We start from the raw sequence: 18,052 nt of genomic DNA on the forward strand, positions 1-18,052 counted from the left end.
GCTCCTTGCTAATGCACCTGGGAAAGCAGCAGAGGATGACCCAAGTGCTTGGGACCCCGAAGCCGTGTGAGAGACCCAGATGAAAATCCTGGCTTCCGGCTTCAGTCTGGCCCAGCCCTGGCCATTGCAGGCCACTTGGGAAGTGAACCAGCAGATGGAAGCATTTCTCTCTCTCTTTGCCTTTCAAATAAATAAATAAGTATATATTTTTTTAATTTTATATCTCAAAAAGAGAGAGACACAATAAGGGGCCAGCTTTGAGGTACAGCAGGTACAGCTGCGACTTGGCAGTGCTGGCATCCTATATATGCATTGGTTTGAGTCCTGGCTGCTCCACTTCCAATCCAGCTCCCTGCTAATGGCCCAGGAAAGCAGCAGGAGATGGCCCAAGTGCCCTGGGCCCCTGCCACCTAGGTGGGGGACCCAGATGAAGCTCCTGGCTTCAGCCTGGCCCAACCCTGGTCATAGATGCCATTTGGAGAATGAACCAGTGCGTGAAGATTGCTCTTTCTCTCTCTCTCTGTCTCTCTCCTTCTCTCTGTAACTCTGCCTTCCAAATAAACAAATAAATTTTTAAATACTAATTTTTTTAAAAAAAGAAGGTGGAAAGGCTTGGGTGGATACGGTGCTTAACGGCAGGTGACAGCATGCCGGGCACATTAGGAGGCATGTCTCCACAGCCTGCTGGAAGGAGTCACGTTTCCCTAGGGCTCCCTGGTGCCTCAAGCAGAGCCTGGCAGATGGTGGTCCCAAAAGGCCTCTTTACAAGTGTCTTGGTTCAGTCATTCAAGCACACAGGACACACAAAGAGAGGCCCTGGAAAGCAGGGTGAGGGCCAACAGACGCACAGCCAAGGCTAAGAGGCCTCCAAAGGCAAAACTAACATAGTTAGGGCAAAACTGATTATGTAAATAAAGAAATGGAGCAAACCTTAAAAATAATTTTATGTAACTTTAACATATTATGACCTGAGTCGTTTGAAAGGCAAATAACCATTCCATCAACACATTAACAAGGGAAGAAATAGTCTGGCTATGCACATATTACCATAGACTTATTATTGAATTTCTACAGTCTCAGACAATACAAGATAGAAATGAACGTTAAGACACAAGTACAGTCTACAAAGAGCTTAGCGCCAAGTTTAAACACAGACCAACAGAAACACAAAAATTAAATGCTGCAAAGTGATTTTAGAAGTGCTGATCCTTAGGGGCCGGTGGTGGTAAGATGGTAAAGCTACAACCCATGGTACCAACATTCCATATGGATGCCGGTTCGAGCCCCAGCTGTTCCACTTCCAATCCAGCTCCCTACTAGTGCACCTGGGAAAGCAGTCCTTGGGACCCTACATTCACATGGGGGACCTAGATGAAGATCCTGGTTCCTGGCTTTGGATAGGCTCAGCTCCAGCCGTTGTGGCCATTTGGGGAGTGACCAGCAGATGGAAGATCTGTGTCTGTCTTTTTCTGTAAAACTTGGCTTTTTAAATAAATAAATAAATCTTTAAAAATTATATAGAAAGAAATGATGACCCTTCATTGATAAGATCAGGGAAGAAAGAGGTAAGGGAAGATAAAGCAGTCGGAAGACACACTTTCTGGAGAGCCAGACTGAGTCCGACCTTGAGTCCGACCTTGGAGGAATGACATCGTCAGGAGGAAGGGTAAGACGGCAGTGCAGGTGGGCAAAGGAGGCCAACAATGAAGACACTGGGGAGCAAGGAGCTGGCACACAGAACCGTGTTGACTGCCTTCGGGTAGAACCTGGCCACGGCAAACCCCCCGTGTGAGCGGGGACCACCACCTCCGTCACTTCCAACCTCTCGTCCATTTCTCGATACATCCCTTTTCACTACTTCGGCCTTGCTTCCTAACATCGATGCAAGTCTTTCTAGTCTACAAACAAGCAAGAGAAATTCAGAACTTCCTGTCTTACAAGTATATTCTGAAAACGTGAGCGTAAAGGAAAAAAAATGACACCCAAAGACAGCAGGGCAAGCGAGGTGCGGATGAGCAGGGCAGCTCTCAGAGGGGTGCCCCGACACGTACCGAAGTCAGACGCGCTGCCGGTCTTCGTGAGCTGCACAGCGTGCACAGTTAGTGGAAAGACTTCTATTTCATCATAAACCTGTAAGAGGTGAAAACAGCAAAATCAGAGGATCCGAAGCTACGATATTTCGGAAGGTCACCGACATCTCTGTTCATAATAAAGCGAGAAAGACGTTTATTTTAATTTTTTTTTTTTTTTGGACAGGCAGTTAGACAGTGAGAGAGAGAGACAGAGAGAAAGGTCTTCCTTCCGTTGGTTCACCCTTCAAATGGCCGCTACGGCCAGTGTACTGCATCGATCCAAAGCCAGGAGCCAGGTGCTTCTCCTGGTCTCCCACACAGGTGCAGGGCCCAAGGCCTTGGGCCATCCTCCAGTCATGTATTTTCTTACACAGGATACTTTAAACATGAAGACTGTTTCCTAACTAGATGCCACATTTAAACTGAGTTTTCTCCTAAAGTCACATTTTTCAAAATCAAAAGGCCACAGAGATGGCTCACACTTCCCGTTCTAAGTGAACGCACACTTGCCTGTTCATGCATATATTCACAGGGTGCGGGGATACAGTACTCAACGGTCTCGTCTACTAACTTCCGAAGCTGAAGGCCATAGTGGCTGGGTTCCAACTGCCTCATCTATAAAGACAAAGAAGTTCACTCAGATGTTTAAATGTCCTTTCTACATCCATCACTGTTCACCGGGTTCATTCAGAGTCAAAGCAGGAAGCTTCTACGTCGTATCTGAGATCCTGCACTTAAATGTGCAGGAAAGAAAAGGAGAGACGATTGTTTTTGAGGTTTTTCTCTAAATGATACCGCTTATCTCTAAAGGTAAGAGATAGATTTTTAAGAGGTTATTATAGGATATACCTTTTTTTTTTTTTCATAGGCAGGGTGGACAGTGAGAGAGAGACAGAGAGAAAGGTCTTCCTTTGCCGTTGGTTCACCCTCCAATGGCCGCCGCAGCCGGCGCACTGCGGCCAACACATCACGCTGATCTGAAGCCAGGAGCCAGATGCTTCTCCTGGTCTCCCATGGGGTGCAGGGCCCAAGCACTTGGGCCATCCTCTACTGCACTCCTGGGCCACAGCAGAGAGCTGGCCTGGCAGAGGGGCAACCGGGACAGAATCCGGCACCCCGACCGGGACTAGAACCCGGTGTGCCGGCGCCGAAGGCGGAGGATTAGCCTAGTGAGCCACGGCACCGGCCGATAGGATATACCTTAAAATTATCTTAGCATCTCAGCAAATGTAGTCTCTTTGTGTATTGGTTGTATATAACTTTGAGTTGTTTTCCAAGAGAAATTTGTAAACTAATAATAATCTCAGATTCTACAGACTCCAGAATTAGGAATCTGTTACTCCAAAAACTCTAGAAAAGGAAAAATCTGTTCTCTTCTCCTCTCCCTCTCTCTCTTCCCTCTCTCGTACATACATAGGCCATCACTTGAAAAACGTATCCACTTTAAAACTGATATTAGTGATGGAGAACACTGTTGCTTTTATGAATAAAAACCTTACGTACTGGAGCAAAGAGGAAATGAAGGTTCTTAAGCACACAAGATACAGACGTATATAAACGTACAGTATCCTAAAGCTTCAAGTCAGAGTGACAGAAGACTCAAACTAACCATTACCCACATCGACCAAGCGTGCGTGGTAAAGAGTTATTAAACCCTCTGTGCCTTTTTCATCGCTTCACATATTTGGGTGTATTTTCTTTAGAAACTTTAAAAACTATTTAAGCTCTACTCTGCCATCTGGTGGTCGAAAAGTTTCTGCTCTGACATTGCTCACCACACTCTCTCTTGCAGACTTACATACTCGGATTCAGCTTGATGGATGAAAACAAGGACTCCAGAGAGTTCGCAGAAAGCGAAATTAAAAGAGTTTATTTAGGTGCAAAAGTTTATGAAAATCCTGCAGTATTTTCTTCATCACACACATTATCTGTGAAATTTTGGAAGGCCCCTCATAATACATTTCCAATAAATAATTGCAAATGGGATCAAATAGCTAATTTATAGAAGTGTTGTAAAGCTAGTTAGGATTAAATCAAACCCTCCAAAGTTTATGCCACTTTTTTTAGAGTATCATCTCTCTAAGTAACTGGCAACAGACTTCATAATTATTCCAGACTTAATAAGGGAACACAAAGAAATTCAGTAGAATCCAAGTTCTTCAGGAAGGCATGGATCCAAAGGAATCCAGTGGCAGAATGCACAAGAATAAATACATTAATAGATACACTAATATGTCCCCTAATCTAGAAAGTGAAATCCTAAACACCACACAAAGTTAAAGACGCAGGGGTGCAACACCAATGACCTTCTTCTATTCAGAAGCAGATTCCTGCACCAAAAGCCATTACCTTGCACGCCAAAGTCAAAACATCTTCTACTCTGTGTTCGGGCTTGATCGTTACAGTGACTCCTTGACTGTCCCGAAAGTGAACGTAGGCCTGACTCTCCCATGCGTTGTCTCGGGGAACGCCATCCAGGGGTGAACCGTATCCATGCAGAAGGTCATCCACCTGATTGACACAGCACAAGAAAACGCTAAAGGGTCTCATATACAAATGCAAAAACAACTGAGAAAAAGTCCCCTTAATTTGCAGAGTATTTATCGGAAATCCTTCTACTCTGCTCACGTCACTCGCTTCCCACGAGCCTCTGGGGCAGACAAGCCAGGTGCCTCCTCCCTCGTTCTGCAAGACCAAGGAGTCAGGTGCGAGTCAGCTGACTCCCTTCCCGGGGGAACTATGCATGTCCCATTTGGCCACTTAGACCAAGTTAGATCACTGCACTCCAGGTAGGGGCAGGTGAGGACCCACTCACGCTGCTCTAGCCCTGTGGCTGGGACAGGGCCACTGTGAAATCCACCTAAGCTGTGGCCCTTCTCAGTTTCCCAGTGAACTGCAGACACACTCATCCATGGCCACAGATGCCCACCTGCTTCCTGACCCTCACTTGCACTCAGCCTCCTCCAAGCACGATTCGCCTCCATTATTTCTACTTGTTGGTTTTGTTTCTCAATTAACCGCTGGACCTGGGGGGATCTCTCCCTCTCTCACCACTTTCAGGAAGCCTTTCCCAAGAATGTTTGCTTCCGTGAAGGTCACCATCACAGCAATTTCATGGCCCTGTGCTACCGTGCACGCTACAATTCACAGCAAAAAATGCACAGTGTAAAAGCAGTTCAGAAATATTTATCTTGGTCTAGGCTCCAGAATTCTCATGGGAGTAAATAAAACATTTGGGGATTTGAAACCAAAGGTCATAGGTGCTAGCACTGAACCTGCAGAGAGCGGCCTAGGATAAGACATTCACCTGTCTAAGCCTCACCTGCCCTCCTGTAAAAGGGCCATGAATAAACAAGTAAAGTTTGGGGCCGGCACTGTGGCGCAGCGGGTTAACACCCTGGCCTGAAGCGCTGGCATCCCACATGGGTGCTGGTTCAAGACCCGGCTGCTCCACTTCCGATCCAGCTCCTTGCTATGGCCTGGGAAAGCAAAAGATGGCCCAAGTCCTCGGGCCCCTGCACCTATGTGGGAGACCCAGAAGAAGCTCCTGGCTTTGGACCATGGCAGCTCTGGCTGTTGCGGCCAATTGGGGAGTGAACCAGCAGATGGAAGACCTCTCTCTTGTAACTCTTTCAAATAAATAAATAAATCTTTAAAAAAATAAACTAGTTAAGTTTATCAATTAACTGGAGAAACTTTGTGAACAAAGGAAGTCATACACGTGAAAACACCTTACACACCAGAAGAGGTCCCAGATTCAGTACTATCATATTGCTACATCTCACTTATCATACCTCAAGTCCCTGCATTCTTAAGAGCACAAGACCCTCCTGCATAGGATTACAAAGCTAGAACAGAGATAGAGAAGAAATTCAAACGAACAGGTTTAAGCAAAGCAAGGGGAGAATCAAGCTCCTGTGTCGTCGTTTTGAAAACGTGGCGCTCAACTTTGAAGTGACATTTCCGGATCTGTCACTCCCAGCACATTTTCCTGGCAGGATGACCACAGTCAGAATAAAAACCCCCTCGTGTGCCAACTCGAAAAGAAACAAAGAGCCAGGAGGGAGAAGGGTTGGGTGGAGGAAGCCCTCTGCGTGCCACGCTCAGAGCGCTGTCTCCAGACCTCCTCTCCTGTGTCTCTCTCCCAGGGACTCCTCCTCATCTGGGCAGATTTCAGCCAGGTGTTTGGGCAACAGGCAGGTGCCGCCCTAAGTCTTGGGTCCCACCTCTCAAGTACACTTGCTGCGAATCAAACTAGAGCCCCAGCAGAGGTCACTGTGCAGTAAGAAACCACGCAAGGCGGCAGCGCGGTTGGGCACTGCACTTTTGGAGAGCAGGAAACGGTCACTGAGGATGAGACAAAGACACTGGGATGCAGTCGCAGCCCTGTCCCCTCCCCTGCTGTGCAACCCTGACACTGCCTCACCCAAAGCCAAATGCAACAAACTCAACACGCTGCTTGCCCGTTCACTCACCACTCACACTACCTGTCATGACCATGGCCCACCCCCTAGTTAACAGGTGAGAAAAAGAAAGCTCAGAAGATTCTAGAAACTCGCCCAAGCTCACATCACTAGTGACTGTAGCCCGGGACATCTGGGCTTGAACCTGTACTCACCACCAGGATGCTGTATAGAAACATCACCCTGGCAGTTAACACACACACACACACACACACACACAGGGGTGTTGCCTAAATCTATTTTGTCCCCATTAGCCTACTACATATACCAGGATCTGGTTGAACCAGACATTCCCCAGAAAGGACTGGCACTCACCTGCCTCCCTTCCATTTCTTGTGTTTTCTCCCTCCCAGCTCCAGTGCTCAAACCATATGCAAGAGTATCATACACACACACACACACGAAATCTCCTGTCTCTGTCCCCCACTCCCAATTCCACTCAGTTCCATGACTCTGCTCGTCTAGGTCCCTAGCATAGCAATCATCAAAGCCCCGCCCACGTAGCGGTCACTTTTAGGTCCCCTGCCACGGGCCCTGGGTGATGAGTGAAAGCAGGGGCTTGGAGTTTCTCCTTCCCCATCTCCTTCAGACCTTAACACAGTCAGGCTGCACCCAGAACAACCCAGCACCTGGGGGCTGCATCAGCTACAAGGAGCAATTCACAGTCGCGCACAGGCCTGAAAGGGAAAAGCTATGCATCTTCAGCAGCCGATCCAAATATATTTACACAAAGGCTTAATCCTACCTGAAGTTTCAAGAAGAGAAACTGACAGATTGAAAAGCAAAACAAGTCCTGGATAAGAGAAAGGTGTGCAGGTAAGTGGAGGGACGGACAGAAGTACAGAAGAAATATCCCCATTATATTCAATTACATAAAGCTTTGTGCTTACCACTGCTCCTGGGAATCATTCTCTGGGCCTACCCCATTAACCTAAGATCCAATTTATGACAGAAGGAAAATGCCTACCCAGGCCAAGGTCATCAAGGATTCAGACCCTCAAAATGCCTCAATGAAAGTTTAGTATAATTTTCTTCTGCAAGGCACACACACTTACACACATGCTCATGCTATTAACATATTCAATTCAAGAAAGGTTAAACCCAGTTATTCAAAAGCATCCAGATTGCAGAACTGGGTGTGGGCATTCAGCACAGTGGTTAAGCCACCTCTTGCTATACCCGCATCCCATACCAGAGTGGGTGGACTGAGTCCTGGCTCCACTCTCCATTCCAACTTCCTGCTACTACACACCTTGGGAGGCAGCAGTGATGGCTCAGGCACTTGGGTTCCTACCATCCAGGTGGGTGACCCAGATTGAATTCCAGGCACCTGGCATCAGTCTGGCACAGTCCCGGCTGTTAGGAGCATTTGGAGAATGAACCAGCAAATGAGAGATCTCTATCTTTCTGTGTTGCTCTGCCTTTCAAATAAATAACTAAAATTGTTAGCTGGAAAAAAGACTGCAGAATTGACGGGTTAATTAATTCACTAGAACTAGAAGTTTAAAAGCTACTTGATACTAGAGGTCTCCTCGGCTGCTATAAACTTTACCTACTTGGTGAGAAAGCTGGACTGATTCCAGCAAGCAGGATTAACACTGTCTATCCAAGTTGACAGCACACATGCTTTCGATTCAATAACCTTGATAAAATACCGTCCTGCAATCTTTTAGTAAAAGGAACAGAGAAATCTTGAAAACAGGCCCATATGCACACCCACTTGTGCACACACACACACAAGCCAACTGGGCAGGTCTTTTCCCTGCTCACTGTGTTAAGTGAATTTTTGTGCGCACTCACCTGGAATTTGGTAACTGGCTACCTTTGTCCACTGCTGCACACCCACCTGGCCTCCTGCTCCACAAGCCTCCCCCACTCCCATGACTCCTCCCCAGCCACCTGAGAAAAATGAGCTTCCAGATGGACCAGTCAAGGCTGCTGGTTGCTGGGGAACGCAAACAGGGGCAGCACAAATGTACTAAGACAGCCCAGCTCGGAGCACTGGTCATCCAGGGGCCCAGTAAAAGCTTGACCCAGGGAATGGCATTCCCAAGGCATCATGTCTAAAGCCTGCAGAGGGGCACTAAACTGTACCTGACACAACCACCGCCATTCAGTAATGGCCACCGCGGGGCACCACACGGGAGCCCGGCCCAGCTTCTGTGGGCACTGTGGGATTGGCGGCGGCTGCGTGGGCCCACCCTGCAGTCCCGCCCTGATGTGGGCGCACCAGCAACGCACTGGAGCCACAACCCCTACAGCCAGGTGGGTTAACACATGCAAACCCCGCCTTTTTACGGCAACTTGTACAGAAGCATTTATTATTATTATTATTATTATTATTATTATATTAATGAAACCACATGTCAAATTGCTGAGGCTTGGTGTGCCGCTCACTCGGAGAGAAAATTGAGACTTAGTGCATTCTCACAGCAGATGCTTTGGGATCTAATGGCTTGTAATTACCGCTTGGATCAGGGAGGGGAAGTGAGTAGCACATCACAATCTGGCTGGCAGGAGCGGGGCCCACAGCAAGGACCGGCTATTAGCAAGTGAGATGAGAAGCCAACACAAAAGGAGCCCTAGGCCCGCGTCTTCTTCACAAATGTCACAGAGGACAAAGTGTTTATTTCCTTCTTGGGCTCCAGCCCACACGTCAGTTGATAGGAAAGGAAAACAAAGCCCGCTCTCGCTGGTTCGCGGGTCGCCTGTACACGTGTCTGTGTGTGGACACATCTGTGACGCGGGGCTCCACACTGATAGTCTGCTGACATAGACCACAGTGGGCCAGTCAAGACTGAGTGGTTTCATTCACATTTTCCATTTTCCACCTGAGAAACAAACAGTAGGGTAGTCTCCCCCACCCCAAGCTCTGGTTTGGAGCTAATGACAGGCGACAAGACTTCATTCACTCACCGCCATGGAAAGCTGGGACGCCCCAAGCCAATTTTCCAGGGGAGAGGGCCAAGGCCCAGGGGCTGCCACAGTCTCGGAGTGCGGCTTCTGCTGTAGCTGCCACCCAGTGCTTCAGCAGGGGGCTTGTTGTCACAGTCTCCATAACAAACGCCTCCCTTCAGACGCCCCAAGAAGGCCATTATTACTCAGCAAGAAGCGGCTGTTAAAAGCTTTCGGGTTTTTTGGCAAGCCAAAGTATCCTTCAGAAAATACTCAAATAAGACTGGCTTTATTCCAAGGGTAACAGATTTCAAATGAGGGCGGCTCAGGTTTGGACCGCCCCGAGATGCGCCAATTAGAGTGGAATATTTTAGATTGCTCACGGCCCCTCCGTCACAATGGCTCCTCTGTGCTACACGGACGGACATAATGTACTCACTGTATAAAAACAGATGCTTTGTCCTCCTTATAAATATTCCCCGAGAATGATCAGCAGAGGAAAACTGGTGAAATGTACTGTTAATTATTCAACCAGGTAACCGGCTGACTGGAAGTCCCAGAGACATAAAATATCAAATTATACCCTTAATAGTAGCAGCAAATCAATTTGGACTTCGTTGTCTGAGAACTGAGGCACAGAAATAATAGATACACCATCAAAATAGTGCTATGAAAGAAACGAATTTTCTCATTCTTCCCATATCAAAAGTATGGGATGACTTCCTAGATATGAGAACTTAAAAAGTATAGACCCCTGCACTATGACACTTTCCTCTCACCTCTTGAAGCATTGATGGATTTGTCTGCCAAATACAAGAAAATCATCTGCTAATGTGAGCCCAGTTTAAATATGCACTAAGTTTACTTCTCACCCCCAGTGGTTATTTTAGCAAAAATTTATTTTCAAAGGCCAATATAACTTCTGTTCATAGAAAGTGCTTCAATGATGTAATTTCTCAATCTTTAAAGAAGGAATTTAAAATTGTTATACAATGCTTGGAAAGCCTAAAATCATAAGCTATTATGGCAAATAGAGCAGTTCTCCATCATTAAATGACTACATCTAACATAAATAACTAATGTGCAAATCATTAAGCCAGTACCATATATTTAACAATGTGCTAGAGACTTGGAATACACTTGTAAGTCATAGGAGAGGCCTAAACGCTACAGACCAAGGGCCCTGACGACCAGCTCTCCCAGAAAAGACATATAAGAGGGGACTTCAAAAGAAGTTCATGGAGGTGTCGACACTGTGCCGTAGCAGGTTAAGCTACGTTCTACAGTGCCAGCATTCCCTATGGGTACTAGTTCAAGATCTGGCTACTCCCCTTTCAATCCAGCTCCCTGCTAGTGTGCCTGGGAAGGCAATGCACACACACGGGAGACTCGAATGACTTCAGCCTGGCCCAGCCCTGGCCATTGTGGTTATTTGGGGAGGGAACCAGCAGATGGAAGATCTGTCTTTCTCTCTCTCTCTCTCTGTAACTCTTTCAGATAAATAAATCTTTAAAAAAAAAATGAACTTTTGCTAAGGAAAATTTTTGAAATCCATGCGTACTTTTTCTATAATACACATTTTTTAAAGACTCTTATTCCATTGAAAAGATGGAGAACAACACAAGATGGTTGCGTTGAACCAGGCAGATAATTGCGACCAATAACAACAACAAAACCAAGTCAAGCCCCTTGAAGATGGCATGGTCTGATCTGGATTTTTAAACAGGTTCCACATGTGCACATAAATAAAAGGGCAGGGGAATGCTTTGTTATGAAAAGTCTGCCATGTGGGTGGAATGATTTATAAGAAGGATGGTTTGGATTTGACTTCCTCGCCCCCATTGTGGGTGAGATTCAGGTAAGGAGAGCATAAAACAGCAACTGCAGAAGCACAGGGTCTGGGTAGGAGCCACAGCGCCTCTCTAGCTGGGCAGGGAGCCTTGGAGGAGCCAGGCTCTGAGCGGAGGGGTTTCTACCCCATTCTGAGCTCCTCCTGCAGGAAGCAGGACGGCTCGGGCAGAGCTGCCCCGGGAGCCTGCTCCACAACGATGCTGGCACAGCAGGGATCGGGCCACCCTCGCCCAGGAGCTGAGGGCGATTACAGAGCTGTCTGTGCTGTGTATTTGAGGATCAGTGAGATGCTCCTCCACCAGGATCTACCACCGCATCTGACACTCCAGCATTCCTCAGTGTTTTCAAACAAAATCCCTAATTCAATGAATTAGCCCCACTAATTTACTACCAACACCACTTGCTTCTGCAAAGGCATTTTAAGCGTATAGAAGCCTATGATAAAATGACTCCCATCCTCAACAAACAGCTGAGAGGTCTGTCAGAACTCAAACAGAAGATAAAATGATTTAGTGGTGAAGATAAAGACTGATGGATAGATAGCGTGAAACAAGGCTTCAAAAGAAAAGCGTGGGTTTGAAACACAATGAATAAGCAAAGCACATCCAGTCTTTACCCTACTCCAGAACTTCATTCTAAAACTCTTGTGAGGATCTGTTCAGTTGGAGCACTTGTAAGGCCAAAAGGAGGGGCCGGTGCTGTGGCACAGCAGGGTTAAAGCCCCAGTCTGCAGCACCAGCATCCCATATGGGCACTGGTTTGAGTCCCAGATGCTCCTCTACTGATCCAGCTCTCTGCTGTGGCCTGGGAAAGCAGTAGAAGGTGGTCCAAGTTCTTGGGCCCCTGCACCCACGTGGGAGACCTGGAAGAAGCTCCTGGCTTCGGATCAGCTCAGCTCTGGCTGTTGCGGTCATTTCGGGAATGAACCAGTAGAATGGAAGACCTCTCTCTCTCAGACGGTGTTGTCAGAAGCACTCAGCAGAAATCTAGTAGTCTATTGGAGATTATTTTAATTCTCAACCTGTTTTCAACACATTCTCACAGAAATTCTGAATGAGGATTCCCCCCCTAATTTCTCATTGGTATCATCATGGAAAACAAGATGGCTGCCACCTACAGCAAAGTTTACCTCGTTGGAGTGACTGGAGTTTTGAGGTAGCTGAGTTCCAGAAAATCCATGGCTGCCACTTGAATCAAATATCTGACAGACAGAGGGGGAAAAACACATGAAATGGCTGTGCAATGTTCATCTAGCCATTAGTCTTTTTAAACATTGAAAAATTAAATTTCTCTATAATAGTGTGAGACCTTGATATCAAAATTTGTAACATCTACTATTCTACTACATTTAAAGTTTCAACTTTGAAAAAAAAACAAGATTTTTTTTTCCTTCCTGTATGGTTCTACATTGTATTCTTCAATGGTGCCACCTATTACCCAAGGCTTCCGAGTCTTCCTGATGTTGCTTTTAAGCCAAAGCACGTATTTTTGAAGATGTGGGACACAACCCAGAGTTGAGTTGGCAAAACCGCCAAAATCAAGCATAGAACTCTATATGCACAGAATAAATCCTGGAAGAAACTATAGCTAAATGTAAAAAATGGGTTATGCGTGGGTAGAGGGACTAGGAATCATTTCCTTATCCAAATTTTACCTTCTAACTTTTGTAACAGAATAACTGACACTAACGATCATGTTAACATTCAGGAAAACCTACCAAATCAACTTCATTCATTTACATGAGTACCAACACTATAACTGGTTCCATATCTTTTTCAAACAAACCAAAAGATGTTCCACCAAATGCTTTTTGTTTATTAAGAAATCTTATGTTGAGAACATTTACCCCACACACTGGGTAAAGACCACATTAGATTGATGTCTAGTTGGCTGCATGTCTGTCTCTAAGGAAAAGAAGTCTTTCATGGTGCACTTTATCATGTTACCATTAATTATACAAAACTGACTATCTTAATTAAAATCAGAAGTGGCTATAAGGACATTAGCTAAACTTCAAAAAGGCTCAACTCCTACAGCAAAGGCCCTGCATTAGCCAGTGGCTTACAGGTGACTACAATCTATAATGAAGAAATCTATGTCCATTTGTAACCAACAAATGATTACTCTTTACAAGTAACAGCGCAGCCACAATTTTAGGGGCCACATAAAAAGGTTTCATGAGTTTCAGTTCATTCTCTTGATCAGTTCACACCCAGCCCCACCTCGACACCTGTATTGTTGCAAGGTTTTCAACAGGTCTAAGAAGCTGATAAGTGATACCAGTCTTTCTAGTCACCTAAACCACACAAGTGTTATGCACAAATTAAAAAGACACATACAAGTTAGAAAACCAAGTCAAATAAAACCAGACTCTCTTTCAGCTGATACTGAAAGCAACAGGAGCAACCTGGTAAAAATAAAACAACTTCTGATTTAGTTGCAATGTTCTCCCTGGTCTCTAAATCAGATCATCACCTAAGTTCTCTTTCCAATAGTCTTTGAAAAAATAATCATCTTAACACACCAATCAGCAGGAGAGAGCTCATTATCATACACTAAGTGACGGGCATTATGAAACACAGCCAATACACACCTTCAAGGTGTTCTGACATCACCACACTCTCCCTGGGCCACAGATGCTCAGGCTATCTTACTCCATAAAACGTTAAAATGGCCACCACTCCTCAGAGGCAAAGAAGCATCAGCAACTGTCCAGGGTTTGGACTCAGGCAGGCCCCAATTCTGCCCTTGGGGTGCTGGTGAACAGGGAAGGGGTCAGAATCTCTCCAAGTGTCAGTCTCCTGTCTATGAAATGGGATGACACAAGACCTGCACTTCGTGTTGTAAGGATGCAGGAAGCAAAGCGTCCAGCTCTAGCCACAGGATGTAAAAACTATGGAAAGAGAAACAGGAGTGCTATAGGCAATGAAAAGTGTGGGTCCTTTCCGGCTTCCTCTTGTGTGTTTCTACACACCCCGCCTCTGGATGGGCCAAGCACATGGAGCCACTTTAGAAAAGGCCCACACGACGATGGATTCCTCTGGATCAACCTTCACTGAAAGGGGATGAACGCTCAGGGTCTGCAGCCGGGGTGGCAGGCGTGTCCCAGGGGCCCGTGGCTCCCCGCTGCTGCTCACCTGTGCTATGGAGGCTCTTTTCTCCTTCCCTCTTCTTGCCAGGGTGTCCAGCCCTTTTAAGGAGGAGAAGATGCCCTTCTTGCTCCTCCCCTGCTGCGTCAGAGACAGGGTTCTTTTCCGGAGAGCGGAGTCATCCCTAGAGCACACCTAAATTCACACACAGCCAAAAAAAAAAAAAAAAAAAAAAAAAAAAAACCACCTTCAGGGTTATTATGCAAACAGGAGGAAATGCTGTGTGCTTGCAAATGCATTCTGACCCATGAGGAGTGTGCCTGTCATCTCGCTACCTCTTATCTGGATGGTACAAGCCACTACAGCGGTCAGATCTCTCTGCAGGGGGCGGCAGGGTTAACGCCACCACCTACAGAGCCCGAGCTGCGCCAGTGCAACACAGTGAAGCCAGCTCAGCAGACCCAGGGGGGCCCTCTGCAGCTGGGGTCACACAGCCTTGACTCAGTCCTTTCATTCTCTAGAGCACTGTGCCACTCCTTGGGGACCCCGCCCTCCCGGCCATGCTGGGTGGACCAGACGGAGAAGGCGAGGCAGACGCAGTTATGTGACCATGGGCACTGCCAGTTGGAGCCCTCACATAAGCACTAGAGGAGCTAGGGACTCCGCGCCGTCTCCTCCCCCCAGGCCCAGGCCCCTGGCCTCAGGCGGCCCTCGGCAGCTGCCGGGCTCAGCGGAGCAAGCTGCAGAGAGCGGAGCGTCCCCGGCCCTCCCTGGGTGGCGCCCACACAGCCCTCGCTGGGAACTCACCAGAGCGTGGAAAGAAGACACGGACAAGACGCCCAGCCTGCCCAGGGCCAGCTTGGAGGGGCGGCTGGCGGCAGCCAGGAGACTCTTGGGGTTCGGCAGCTCCCCGCCTTGTAAGCTGGCCAGGTAGCAGCGCATCCTGAAGAGATCCATGTGAAACTTCTCCAGGTTCTGCTCCCACTGCTGGATCTTAAAGCAAAACCACGGACAACTTAAAGAAAAGTCAGTTTTCACGGGCTGGGTTCAAATGAGATCCCTGTCACAAACTTTAAGGAAAAATTCATTGCAGCTGGGGTTACATGGGTCCAATCAGCGCTCCCTGATCACACCACCTGGAACTCTCCCGACAGAAGCAGAGAGCTGGTCTCACAGTGCTGGGGGTCACCAGGACCACCCAAAACGAGAAGGCTGGTGGCCCCAACACAGTGACATGCCAAAACACCAAGCCATCGTGACCTAAGACAGGAGCCACCGTGTAAGCCGGGCTTTCCAATGTACTTCATGTTTACAGCACACAAAGAGATGAGGAATGAATGAAGCTGGGGCTTCGTGTTCCTGTTCTTTTGAAGTGCATGAGTCAAAACAATAAGAAGCAAATGGACTTCAGGAAAAAATACAAACAGGACTTTTACTTCTATTTTCAGTATCTTGAAGAATAATCACCATCTGGCCATCTGATTAAAATTCAAGTATCTGCAGTTGCTAACACACCAGTAACCAATCCTTCTGACTTAAAGAAACGAAGTTACGAGTTGGTACAGAGAGGGAGTCCAATGCTGGGACTCCTCTCCTTGGTGCAGAAGTCAGAATCTGTTACAGAATGGGCGAAAACAGCTCTCATGACCTGGCCACACAGGAAGTCGGCAACACAAGAGAAACTGGGCCCTCCAAAGGTCTTCAGGAGGGCCGGCACTGCTGTGCGGTGAGCAAAGCTGCCGCCTGCAAGGCCGAGTACCAGCTGCTTCAAGTCCTGGCTGCTCCTCTTCTGACCCAGCTCCCTCCTCATGATCCCCGGAAGGCAGCAGCAGATGGCCCAAGCCCTTGAGCCCCTACACCCACGTGGGAGACCCGGATGGAACTCTGGGCTCCTGGCTTCGGTAGCCATTGTGACCACTTAGAGAGTAAACCAGTGGATGGAAGAAATCTGTCACTTTGTCTTTCAAATACATAAATAAATCTTTTAAAAAAAGGCTTGAGGAGCAGTCTCAAAATGCAAGAGGGGACCCGCGAGACCCAGTTCAAGAGCTACGACATTTCCCTTCTAACCACTGCATCTCCAGTTTTGCCAAGTTACAGCAAACAGACCCGGACCCTTCACGCTGGACTTTGAGTGAATCCACAATCACTGGCAAGTGCTACGTGGGAGGACTGCCAACCCTGAACACTGTGTCGCCTCAGTTCCTTCCCATGGAAAAGCAGCACAAATCCTGGGTGCTTCCCAGTCTCTCTCAAAGTCCTCTGTTAGCATTTCTTTTTTTTTTTTTTTTTTTTGGACAGGCAGAGTTAGATGGTGAGAAAGAGATACAGAGAGAAAGGTCTTCCTTCTGTTGGTTCACCCCCCCAAATGGCTGCCAAGGCCGGCGCGCTGTGCTGATCCGAAGCCAGGAGCCAGGTGCCTCCTCCTGGTCTCCCATGTGCGTGCAGGGCCCAAGCACTTGGGCCATCCTCCACTGCACTCCTGGGCCACCACAGAGAGCTGGACTGGAAGAGGAGCAACTGGGACAGAACTGGAGCCCTACCCGGGACTAGAACCCAGGGTGCTGGCGCCGTAGGTAGAAGATTTGCCTAGTAAGCCACAGCACCAGCCCTGTTAGCATTTCTCATCTAGGTCACTGTACAACACTTCTGCAGGAAAGAAACAGGATGGCAATCAGAGCCACAGGAATCATGTGCTGACTCATCATTATCAGTAGAACAAGGAAGTCAGAGAGCACACTGAAGTGACCATGGTGTCCAGGGGAGGGAAGGAGGGGGGAGGAGGGGGAGGAGGGGGGAGCAGGGAAAAGGAAAGGAGAGGAGAAAACCCAGGTCAACGTGAGCCATCGTAGATGAGAGATGACATACATGATCTTACACTGACACTGAATTCCTCAGTTTACAAAGTACTCTCAAAAGCATCATTTAATGTATTTATGTGACTACACATCAAATCACCACCAATAGGTTAAGACAGTTCTATCACAAATGATACACAGGGAATCAAAACTTTATCAGAGGGGCACAGTGGATTAAAGCCCTGGCCTGAGGCGCCAGAATCCCATATGGGTGCCGGTTCCAGTCCCAGCTGCTCCTCATCTGATCCAGCTCTCTGCTATGGCCTGGGAAAGCAGTAGAAGATGGCCCAAGTCCTTTGGCCCCTGCACCCTCGTGGGAGACCTGGAGGAAGCTCCTGGCTCCTGCCTTCGGATCGGTGCAGCTCCGGCCATTGTGTCCATCTGGGGCGTGAACAAGCAGATGGAAGACCTCTCTGTCTCTACCTCTCTCTGTAACTCTGTCCTTTGGATAAATAAAATAAATCTTTAAAAAATAAAAAAAGAAAGAAAGAACTGGAAAAATAAAAAAATTTATCAGAGGGGCCAGTCCTGTAGTGTAGCAGGTAAAGCTGCCACCTGCAGTGCCGGCATCCCACATGGGCGCCAGTTCAAGTCCTGGCTGCTCCACTTCCGATCCAGCTCTCTGCTATGGACCAAGTTCTTGGCCCCTACACCAACGTGGGAGACCCAGAAGAAGCTCCTGGCTTCCGATCGGTCCAGCCCTGGTTGTTGCATCCATTTGGGAAGTAAACCAGCAGAAGGAAGACCTCTCTCTCGCTCTCTCCTGCCTCTAGTTCTACCTTTCAAAAAAATAAATAAAAATCTTCCAAAAAACTTTATCAGAA

At 47.5% G+C, this 18,052-nt stretch overlaps 1 protein-coding gene across 10 annotated transcripts in view; it reads right to left on the reverse strand.

The window, feature by feature from the left end:
- The window catches only part of TIAM2 (TIAM Rac1 associated GEF 2), a 247,572-nt gene that overhangs the window by 73,999 nt on the left and 155,521 nt on the right, over positions 1 to 18,052 (reverse strand). For all 10 annotated transcript variants that reach the window (XM_070073350.2, XM_070073355.2, XM_089332525.1 and 7 more), the window contains 6 exons: positions 15,178 to 15,363; positions 14,419 to 14,565; positions 12,411 to 12,482; positions 4,422 to 4,583; positions 2,583 to 2,687; positions 2,052 to 2,130 (listed from right to left, as the gene is read on the reverse strand). In XM_070073350.2, coding sequence (XP_069929451.2) covers positions 2,052 to 2,130; positions 2,583 to 2,687; positions 4,422 to 4,583; positions 12,411 to 12,482; positions 14,419 to 14,565; positions 15,178 to 15,363 — 751 coding nt within the window. The remainder of the gene's footprint in view (positions 1 to 2,051; positions 2,131 to 2,582; positions 2,688 to 4,421; positions 4,584 to 12,410; positions 12,483 to 14,418; positions 14,566 to 15,177; positions 15,364 to 18,052) is intronic.

This window comes from Oryctolagus cuniculus, chromosome 5 (assembly GCF_051225735.1).
Source record: "Oryctolagus cuniculus isolate XC-2025 breed Fujian yellow rabbit chromosome 5, ASM5122573v1, whole genome shotgun sequence".
Classification (NCBI taxonomy): domain Eukaryota; kingdom Metazoa; phylum Chordata; class Mammalia; order Lagomorpha; family Leporidae; genus Oryctolagus; species Oryctolagus cuniculus.